At 42.5% G+C, this 11771-nt stretch overlaps 1 protein-coding gene across 1 annotated transcript in view; it reads right to left on the bottom strand.

Annotated features, from left to right (window-relative positions):
- Positions 1-9900: 9900 nt before the first annotated feature.
- The window catches only part of LOC104536358 (transmembrane protein 132D-like), a gene marked incomplete at its 3' end in the record, with an annotated part of 148672 nt that continues 146801 nt past the window's right edge, over positions 9901-11771 (bottom strand). The window contains exon 4 of the mRNA XM_010178940.1: positions 9901-10084. Coding sequence (XP_010177242.1) covers positions 9901-10084 — 184 coding nt within the window. The remainder of the gene's footprint in view (positions 10085-11771) is intronic.

Here is an 11771-nt window from a genome sequence, read left to right as displayed (position 1 = left end):
GCCACCGGGTCAGCAACACTAAGAGGATGGAGCCAGACCATGCTCAGGCTTGTATGGCAATAGGATGAGAGGCACAGGACAAGCTAGAACACGGGAAATTACATTTAAATACATGAGAAAAAGAATTACCATGAAGGTGCTCGAATACTGAAGCAGTTTGCCCAGAAAGGCAGTGGGATCTCCATCTCTGGAGGTGTTCAATACTCAAATGGACGCAGCCCAGAGCAACCTGCTCTGTGAGCAGGGCATTGAGCTAACCAACGTCTGGAGCTCTCTTCAGCCTCTGCTGCTCTGGTTCTAACTCCTCTTTAGAAAGAGTCTCTGAATAAAAAGAGAGGACACATACATGGCACTTCAATGGATACACATTTGAAGGGATGTTCTTAAATCAGTGTAAACTCTGGATTCTGATGTGAGCGAATTTGCCAAATCTGAGCATGGAAGAAAACTTTCTGTGATCTTTCGTGTTGCAGGGAAAACAATTCAGCAGTCAGAATTAAAGATTGTTTTGCAATATTTACTACTGTGCTGTATGGCAGCATTGTGCTACAAAATCCTGCGAGCAAAACTTGACATGAAACAAAAGAGGAACAGAAGGCACTAATCTGTTTTCTATAAACCCCATCTGACTGGGTTTCAATAAAAGTAAGCAAACACCATCCCTGCTTTTTTAAACAAAAAACTTTTAAAATGTCTTGAATATCAATTGAGCCCGATTAACTTAAAAATATAAAAGTATTAGAAAAATAATCCATGTTGGGTGGTGCAATGTTTTCAGTAATTCCTAGTGATTTTGGGTGCTCACCCAAAGGTGAGACATCCTATCTGGACTTAAGATTATTCAAATGACCTACCTAGTGCAAAGGAGGTCCCTTCTGGCTGACTGAAACTGGGCTGCACAGAATTATCAACTTAGCAAATACTTCTGAGACCTCCACTCTGAAAACTCAATTCACCCCCAAATTATTGCTGTTTTAAACTCAAAACATTTTCAATACCAATGGTATTGAAATGGGCCAGGACTTCTAGATCTTGTGCCCATGGAAGCAGGGACAAGCTCTGGGTGAAGCGCCCTCTAAATTCAGATCTGCCACCTGCTTTGCTGGTTCTTCTGCATTTTGTAGCATCACCAGCTTCAGTACAACATGAAAGACCATCAGGGCTGAAGAACTGGGCTTGTTTCAACCCAGTTTAACTGCACCCATCTAATCAAGATAAACACACGTAACTCTCACGTAAGAAAGACCAGCAGCTGTTATGCAAAGCCATTTTTCTTAGGCTGTAATTCGTAAGAAAAATATCTTTGTGCTTGTTCCTGCTTCTCTGGGGAACCCAATTTCGATGTTCCACATCAAATAGCGTGGCTGTCAGCAGCTTTGCCAGCAGCCAGTCCAAGCCCTCATTACTCACTCCCCATCCAGACAAGCACTGGGTGCCTGTTGCTTTCTGTCATTACAGGTGATTACAGCATTAGTCAGCTGGCAACTGCAGCTCCACATACAAACCCAAGATTTGGAACCTCTTGTCTTTAGCAACAACAACGCCACCGTGATCTTTTTCCATGAACCTTTGACAGAAAATGAACTGGATTAAGCTGGAAGGCAGCTTGATGGTTTTCACCGCTTGAGAATAAAACATCTGCATTCATGTTGCAATGAACACAGGTTTCATTGCATGCTCGACGGGTCAACAAAACGTCTCATTGTAAAAGGAATAAGCTACTGCTTGTTATTTCCAATGTTAAGAACCCCAGGGTTGCATGAATTCTGGAAGGAAAAAGATGGCATTTGTTGGGTGCTGGGGATAAGGCATCTTTGATTGCCAAGCGCCTGTATTACTGTCTCATTGGATTCGCTGTGTACAAAGCAGTTCCAGTGACTCACACATCTGCCAGTTTGCTGGTAGTCAGACAACAGAAGCGTGCCAGAGCAAGGCTGATGTGTAGCATAACAGTAACAACAAGCAAGTGGAAGACCAAACCAAGCCATTTTTAACAGGCAATTCTAATTGGAAAATGAGCCCGACACATTGGCCCCTTGCAATCGAGTATATTCACTTCTTGAACACAGTCACTGCCCCTGCTCAGCTGCCTGGGCCACCATTTGGGCACAGAGAGGTGCTGTGGCCTGAAAAACCATGAATAATTGACATCTATGGGAAAAACATCTTGTAGCTTCACGTACCTGTGATTCAATCAGCTTCTGAAGCATAACAGATTACTGTGTGTTTACTGGATGAAACATTTCCTCTATTAGCTGGACAGGCTCATTACAGTCATTAGAATGTGAAATGCAATCTAATCTGACTCATGCATTGCATGAAGACTGATTAACAAGGCTATGAATACCAAGTCCTTCCTGTCGAAGTCATCTGAACCAACCCAAGGAGCAGGCGTTTGGATGCAGGCAAAGCCTGTTCTGATAAACCTGAACTGATTTTGCAATATCCCAGAATGAGCCTCAGGACAGATTTTTTTATTGCTGTCAATAATGACCCTGGAACAAGATGGAAAAAAAATACTACTAAAATTTGCCAACGGTATCAGTTTGGGAGGCATTGTCAATAGAGAAGTTTGAACTATTAAATAAGAAGCACTGGATAAAACCAAAGGTTCAGAAGAAAGAAATGCTACGAAATGCAGTGATATACAGTGCAAAGTTTAATCATGGGGACTGACAGCAGGAACTTCAGCTATCGGGTAAGAGGTTTTCAGCCCAAAACAACAGAGCAAAAGAATGATCAGGATAGAATATTCAGTCACAGGAGGAATGTTTGCTATTGTACAAAGAAATCCCTGACCAAGCAAACAAAAAGCCCCAACGACCAGAACCAAAACCATGCGTGTATCATTGGAGAGGGCCAAAGAAACCATTTTCAGAAGCTAAACGCAGACAAAAATGGGAAGGGACATTGTCTGTTCTCCTGTAGTAATCTCGGATATCTATTTTCAAGAAAGATGAATTAAAATCAGAACTGGTAGGTGCTAAGAGATGTTACTGGGACAACAGAAAGTCTGTCCTATGAGTTGAAATTGTAAGACCTTGACCTACCTGATTTTAAGAAGCAGTGAGATATATTTATGAAAAGATAATGGTTACTTGCCCTACCACAATGATCCAAAGATATTTCCCTTTCCCATGAGCAGATTTCATCTGTGATTCACCAATCATTTTGATTTAAAAGGTCCCTCTTCAGAAACGTGTAACATTTTAATTAAATATTTGAAAACTTGCTGAATGTTGTAATTGCAATTTGAAAGCCATGAATTAGGAAGGTACAAGCTTTTAACTGCTATCTAGACATCTTTTTCTTTTTCATAGAGCTGACTGTCAGTGGGAGCGCTCAGAAATGTTCATTCTTGAAGCCGATCAGGGCAGCTGATGCTGGCTGAGGTGCTCCTGCTCTCCTCAGCTGCCAGGAGGAAAGCCGAAAGCAGATCCTCCCTGTCATCAACTTCTTCATCTACACCATGCACACAGATGGAGGTTCACACTGCAGCTCTCCTGCAGACAAGCATTAATTCCATCCAAAAGCATCCTCATGGTCAGCTTGAGATGATAGATAGTAGAGAGAAGGCTCCAACAGCCTCCAGTATCCTACTCCATGGACCCCCTTGTGCTCCTGAGCAGCTCCTGATAGAAAACAGCAGCGCTCTGGCAAAGCGCTGGAGCAGAAGAGGGGGCCTAAGGAAGAGGCAGGGACATCCACACCATCTTTAGAGCTCCATGAGGACGACAAGCTCCAGCAATGGCATTACACAGCCAGGTCTGTGCTCCAGGGACCATGGTCCACCCATCGCATCTTCTGGAATGGGGAAGAAGAGCCAAGCTGAAATTCTGGCAACCTAGCTGACCTCAGTGGGTACTTCAGCGTACTACCAGTCCCCATCCTGCCTCGGTAAGAAGGGACCAGTATCTTCTTTATGTTTTTACCATTGGTCTGCTCTGTTTGGCTTCTGAGGCTCTAATTAAATCTGTATTTGTGCAGCACTGAGCTAAGACCGAGCGACGCATCCAGGCTCTACCAGAACATAAACAGCACCAGCTAAAAATTAAATGCTTCAGATACATATATTTATAAGGCCATTAATACCCCAAGCACTTTTAAAATCCAGTCATGATCGGTACTGCCATGACAGCTGATTCCTGTAATTATTAGAAATTATTTTAATACGGAAACACTTCCTATATAATAGATAGCCTCTTTGCTGCAGCAATTGATTTTATTTATTTATTTGGTCTATTCATCCAGCTTCTTATGCTGATGGTATGTAGAACAGTTTATTTCCTGTCAACATTTTAGTTAAACTTTTATGAAGAACATCAGGAGCAAGTTGAAACAATAAATTACCTAAAAGGTATAATGTTAAACTGGCGTTCAGGTTTCGGATACAATTTATTTAATATGACGGCAATAAATATAACTTCTCACAGGCCAAAATGGCTCTAATGGCTCTGAGGACAAGAGCACGTTCATCTGCAACGGGAGAATGAATTACAGTCAACATTGCTCTGATAACTGTGCTAGGATGCACCGAAACAGACCTCGTAACAAAACCTTTAATACGTTACATGCTACGCATTTGAAAATATTTCTATTCAACGAATAAAGGCAACATTTACTTTTTACAGCTACTTTGTTTAGCTGACCTTGTAAAGGAAATAATCCACTTTGTTTCACACAACAGCAGCTGTGGTGACACAAACACTGCAGAAATGGTTGTGCTGATTTAAATGGTTATTTTGCTCCAGCACTACCATGACCCTCGGCTGGAGGTTCCTAACCTCGCAAGTCACCTGAGATGAAGGGTGAGGTGATCTTTCTTCCTAAAAGGTCACTGAAGTTTGTTTAAACCACCTTCATTTGTAGCTTGAAAAGAGGTCAGGTCGATCTGCATCAAAGCAAGCGCAGAGCTGAGGGCTGCTGTGACCAGGGCCAGCCAAGATGAGTCACCTTGGTGGGGTCAGACGAGCAGGAATAACTCTTTGCCTTCACTGCACCCTGCCTGCTGCAAGGCAATGAGCTGGACTGTGGTCACTGGCTGCTTAAGCCGCTCATAAATCAGGACGCTCTTCTCAGACTTTTTTCCTACGTTTGATTTAAGTCTCTCTCTGCCTCACACCTCACTTGACTGGCTTGGAGGCCACTGTTGCACTGCTTGGGGATAATAAATAATGGGCCAAAGCCAGAGAGCTAATGGAAGCTCTGTTGCTGACACAAGTCTGTAATTCACTGTTCACTGTCCATTTTTGCCTGCTAAAATACAGCTGGGAGGGATGGAAAGTTGTTTTTGCAGTTCTTGCCTTTGCCACACAGACCACAACCTCACCACTGGACCATTGATCACGTTTCAAACCCCATCTTTTCTTCTTGTCCACTTCAGGTCTCTAACAACAAGGTAAGTTTTGAGTTTGATGATGACCAGATTATAAACATACCCAAGAGCTGTCTGAAAGTATTCAGTAAGGACGAAATACAGGCAACTCCACAGACATATGGGCATAAAACTCACCAAGCCCCAGCCTGGAGCTGAGTTTGATAAAGGCTGAAGGGAGCAAGTCTGAGATTCTCAGGGCAGCAACAAAGCCGAATGATTGACTCCAAAATATTAATATCATGATTGGTAGTGGTAATCCAGGGCTACTCAGCCACTGTTACCATGACTCTGCAGTACTCAAGGACTCCTGCTCTGGAAGGCAAAACTTCTCACACAGATCATACAAGGCAGTCTATTATGGCTGGCATTAAGACTGGTTCATCTGTAAGGGCTGGGGAGTCTCAATCCAGATTCACAGACTTTATACACAAGGGTGCTCATCACCCATACCTGGCTTCTTCATCAGCTTCCCACGTCCTACCAGCACCTCAAACATCTGGATTACATCCGTATCTTGAAACCTAAGAATGCCTTGAGCACCAAGGCAATGACATCTGTGTGAGCCAGGCTGGCACTGGTATTGACTTGCTGATTTAGAAATTTAAAACACGTGTGTGGACAGCAATTTATCAAAAATTGAAGGTCAGGATCTGCAAACTTTTCAAGACATTTCTGAGGGAATATTGAACATCTTGCATATTTTTTTTTCTTTACTCTAGCAGAAAGTAAAGTTAACAGAATTTATTTTCTAGTCAAAGGACTACTCTAATAAGGAAATTCTCCATTCTGGGACCAGATTTGTGAAACAGGTGCTTTGCCCTGATTTCTTATCAGCTTATTAAATAAAGAGAGGGCATAGATAGAACAGGGTTAGGGCATGTACACAGGTAAGAAAGCTGATTTACAGATCACAGTTAAGAGCCAGCCCAGGTTTTTTATTATTCACTATTTCTGTGATTATTTACAGACCAGATCTCAACTTATCCATTTACCAGCCTGTCATATCTGCCCTCTGCTCTCTCAGTAGGGATTATCTTGTACATATACAGATGGCTGCAGAGCTCGTCTGTCTCTCATCCTCACCTAATCATTAAGGTTCAACAAAAGGTGAACACCATAATTATGAAAGAGCTGACAGAATGTTTAAAAAGAAACAATAATCGATAGCAGCAAATGTATAATTTGAGTGGTTAAACCCCTGCTATTCATCACCCGACAAAATGAGAGTGAAATAAAGCAGAGAAGAACCACCGGAAGTCAAATAGGAATTTGAAGCAAATTCTTTTGGATGCCAATAAAATACATTGTCATATTTTAGAAGATACAGGCATATTCTCACTGGCTGCCACACTAAATCGTGGGTCCTCAACTCCAAAAACTTCAGCAGTTTAGCACGTTCAAGACAGTTAATGAACAAATGGACCGCATCCCCTTTTAATACCATATTTCAAAGGTCTTAAGAGGTCCTAGGATTTCTGCCTCAAAGGACACCCTATTAGAGGTGAATGTTAAGAGAATGATGTCTAAAGATAATTAATACGTATGTTAATTGACAACAAAGAACAACAGAGATGTTTCCCTTCTTCACTATTTACTTGTGATTTTTTTTTCCCCAAGTACCAAATTTTCAATAGTTACCAGCCATCCTCTTGCATTCCTTGTCCAGAATTCTCCATCAAGAACAAAGGACTCTTTATTTCTATAATTCCTGTACGTATCAGCATGTTCATAAGACCCCTCTTCTCCAGCTCCCTGGCCATACACTACTTGGAGACACAGACCTTGCGGTGAGAAAGCTGCCAGGGCAATGGGGAGAGTTTTGAATGGTGCCCATGCAAGAAATGCACAAATCACAGTGGAAACCGTGCTGGTGAAGAACATTACAGCACACAACTGCCTGCCTCTTGCACAAGGTTTACTGCACGGTTGAGTTTCTGCCAACAAGGCAAGGCAGCGCTAGGTGGCTCTAAGGGCCACAGCAAAGCGATCGCAATAAAAGGCCTATATTTTATATCCCTGGATAAACATCTTTGCCTCTGTTTCATCAGGGTTAAGAGAAAGGATCATGCACTGCAGATATCCAAACAGGTGCTCACAGGTTCATATAATGTTTTATTAAATGTCTTCTCCCAAGCTATTCCCATTCCAGTAACAAGGTTCTGCTGGTCCCATGCACAGCTCACCAAGACAGGTTCTGTTACATCTTAAAATTAGAAAAATTGTAATTAAAGTGTCCGAAATATCGACCTTTATGGTGTGCACACATCCATAAAACACACCCTGCAGCTTTTCTCATCAATAACCTGGAGTAGTCCACTGTGTGGCTGTTACTGGTTTAGGGCCCTGTAGGGATCTCAGGAGTGGGAATGCCAGTAAGCATTATTAGCAATATGAGAATAATGTAATTAATAACTGCAGCAGAAGGTAGGCATTTCCAGTGTGCCCTGATGCTGATATATACGTTTAAGTCTTCCCACTGCAGCATTTGGTAACTCAAAAAGAGGAAACAGGAAGCTCTAAACTGGCCAATCTCCTGCTTTGCAGTTTACAAATCCACAACAGCTGGCTGTAAAGACCACAGAAAACAAAGGTGGTGCAGAAGTGGTACGTGCCAGTCTATTAAAAACACAAAGCTCTGCCTTGTATTAAAGCAGTAAAACTGTGCTTTTGAAAAATTAACCTGTAATTGAAATATTCACCAGCATTTCTGTCTGGTGCTTCTAAACATGAAGTTACATGTTCTGCTAAGAAGCCCAGAAAAATAACCCAAGTTAACCCCAGTCTCCAAAAACAGAGAAATAATGTAACACTTTGTTTTCATTGTGGTTCTCCCTAAATGGAAGAGCAGAATTGTAATTATTTTTAATTTTAAATTTGTAAATTACAAACTGGCTTTGCTAAGATCGCAGCAAGATCCGAAGTACCAAACTAATCTAAGTCACACGTCTGGAAAGGTCTGCACCTGAATGATAATTTCTTAAGCACAAAGTGAAGTACTACAAAGATGTGGGGGTTTGTGACAGCCCAGAGTTTCTTCCCTGACTCTCAGGTTAATGCAAAGAAGGTTAAACCTATTCCCAGTCCGTCAATAATTAGGGCACCCTCATCTATCTTTGCTTTCTCTCTTACCCATTATCCCAGCACCTGTTGCCTTGTAAAATGCCACCTGCTGACAACTTTATGGGCTTCATTCAAGCACAGAATTCTGTGCTTCTGGAAGATGGGGTATTTTTTATCATTTAATGGAAATGAAGAGACAGATCATTCGTAGCAGCTGCCTGGAGAATCCATCTTCGTCCTTATGAACTGTTTTTTGCCACTACATCACTTGATACTAAAGCAATCGTGGATGCTGGACATGCACGAGAAGAACGAGTGTTTACCGCAATCACTGAACCACTAGGAAAGAAACCTTTTATCTTTTCATTAACGGATGGAGCAAATAAAACCCCCCCACGCGGCAGATCATGTAAATCAGATCACCTCTACAGCCCTCACCGCCAATACTCCAAAACTGGTGTGAGTGCACATCAGGGCCCCATCTGCAGACCCGAAAATCTCTTCTCTTATCAGCAAACCAGCAGAGATCACCCGCTGCTCAAGGGCAGGACCCGGCCCATGAAACAGTCACGCAAAACAAAGGGATTAGAGCTGCAGCTGGGATTTGTTAGATGGCCACGCTACGAGACGGAGAGAGCTGCTTCAACCGTGATGTGCACCTTGGGAATGAGGCCGTGAGCAGTTACAACAGCAAAGAATATTTATTTACTATTTTTTTGTGAAGTAAAGAACCGCAACATCTGAGTAGTTCGAAAGCTGGTAAATAACAGCAACAGCACTATCAGCCCTGTGAGTCTGGGAGTGCAGAGCACACCGACAGCCGTCAGGAACGGCACAGTTAACAGGTTGTCACTAGGCAAACACCCAGGTTACATTTCTTAAAATGCTCCGAGATCGATTTTGGGTTTTCTTTCAGTGCTAAATGATAATGTGTCAATATTTTCTAACAGACTGCCTAAGAACAAAAGCAGGGCACAGTCAGACCTTGGACAAGTCTGCTTCATTCCTAACAAGGAAGAAATGTGAAGGGGAGAGAAGAGGAAACGCACACAATTTCTGTTTGTACTTGGAATTTGTTCATCTAACAAGTTTTTTAGGTGAGATCAAGACTAAAGGATCAGGTATTTTTCAAGCCCTGTAGTTTTCACTGTGATTGTGAGACAACCCATTTGAATGCGTTCACGCAGAAAAAGCAGTTGGCTACGAACTGTATTTGGTGCTCCCCAGAGAATTAAAAATCACTCACAAGTCACACCATGACTTCTACTTCTTACACTCGATTATGGAGCCAGAATTCAAAACCTGTGATTCAGGAAGTCCTTAAACACTCGACCAAATGTAAGATACACACCACGTTGAACTGAGTGTCCCAGTATTCCACTTCATGCAACAGTGAGCAAATTCTGAACACTGGAAACACCACAAACTCAATAAGCAACGTGAAATGCCAGACGTTTTCTTACCATAGCCAAAGGGAGAACTCCTACCAGGTCCTTCTGGCTTACGTAGATCTTGGAGATGCCCAGATCAGACGTTGTCTCTCCGGGATATTCGACCTGCCATGTGATGAGCTGGGTGCCAGGTAAGTCAGTCAGCTCTTCGATTTCAAAATCAATCTGCATGATTTCAGAGGAAGAACCCTCCGCGCTGCAACAAAGACAGACAAAGAAAGGCTCTATTCACACGGCTGATAAGCCAGCAATATAATTGCTTTTATATTAATAAAACATTGGATTAAGGCTCTTCCAAAGAGAGGATCTGGGGGGATGATGGATTTAATAATGAATTAATCGTTTGCACTTGTCTTAAGATTTCGGGGTATTTCCCATACATTCAAGTGGCTTAGTAGCACTCGGTGACATGGAGCACTAAGCACTGCTCCCTTTTACAGGTGGAGAAACAAAACCAAATCAAGGTAAAGCTAAGGCTAAAGCTGCAGCCTGCAAATCCTGGCTCTGAGGCTCTTCCTTTAACCAGCACATTGTATTTCCTCCCTGCTAAAGCCACAGAAGAGCAAATCTAAAGGGAATCACTCACTGAAATGGGAAACCCCTGCATTAAAAGCATTTTTGGCTTTTTAAAAAGGGAGGCACGGAAGAGAGGTCAAAGCTCAGGATGGGGCCTGTGAACCAGAGTAGCGAGGACTGGAAAACTTGGATTTAATGTTTGCTATGCTGCTACCTTGCTGGGAATGTCTGTCTGAACCTCTTTTTTCTTGTGCTAAACTAGGAATTATAGATAATGTAGCTTGACACAGGAGAGGAGAGTTACAAACTGGATTATTTAATACTGGTCAAACCTGCCTGGATCCTCGAGTAAGAAAAGAACGAGGACAGAACAAAGTTACCAGGTATAATTCTCCAGGGTACTCCTGCAACACTGAAGTTAGTAATACTTCATCAATGCTACCTTATCTTTACATGCTATCCTCCTAAAGTTATAGGAAGGATAGCATGTAAGTGGATATCATAAAGCAGAAATGCTTTAAAGAGGGAAAATACGATTGGGGCTCATTGGTACCCACAAAGCTTGCTGTAAGTCAGCTACTGTATAGAAAGCAATGCAGCGAGGTTTCTGTTGTGTAACTTGGCAAGGTGAGCTCCATAGTCCAGCGGCGTTTAAAGACAGAAGAAAATACTCAATTTACTGTGAAGTTGTTGAGGAAAGCAGAATTTCTTAGCAGGGCAGAAATCCAGGGGACACTGAGAATGACAGTGCTTTGATTGCTGAAGCACTGCAGGCTGAACAGATCTTCAGTGTCTGCGTGGAGGGGTAGGGAATGAGCAGGGGTTCTTTCAGGGGATGCACTCAAGGAAAGGATGGCACAGCACTGCCGTGTCACAAGCCACTTGTGTGGGAGAAAGCAACCAGGAGAAACATTTCAGCAACTGATTAGAGAATTGCAGGATGTGCCCAAAACCCAGCAGGCTTTTGCAGCTGACATGGAAAGAAAAAGCTAAAGCTCAGCATAATTTTTATGAAGACCGGTTATGACAACAGCCCCGGTTTGGGATTCTTCCCAAAATACTCAGAGATTTTTATCATGCTGACTAAATCCAAGGCTTTGTCTAAAGCTACAGCTCATCTTTAAGGCTGGGGTTTTAATGAACGCGTTGAATTCTTGCTCTCCTGGATGGAATTTCAAAGGAGTCTCTGTGTTTCCGAAATGGAACCCATTGTGTTCAATTCCTCATTTCTTCATGGTAGGGAAAAAAATAAAATAAAGAGCACCATTTCTAAACTAGCACTGAATGCAGCCTCATTTCATGCTGACCTCAGGAGGATCAGAAAGCTGCTTTATGCAGCTGTGACTATTGAAACTGCCTTACCTTCA

Source organism: Mesitornis unicolor, unplaced genomic scaffold (genome assembly GCF_000695765.1).
Source record: "Mesitornis unicolor isolate BGI_N332 unplaced genomic scaffold, ASM69576v1 scaffold2762, whole genome shotgun sequence".
Classification (NCBI taxonomy): domain Eukaryota; kingdom Metazoa; phylum Chordata; class Aves; order Mesitornithiformes; family Mesitornithidae; genus Mesitornis; species Mesitornis unicolor.
This window is presented reverse-complemented; position numbering and strand designations above follow the sequence as displayed.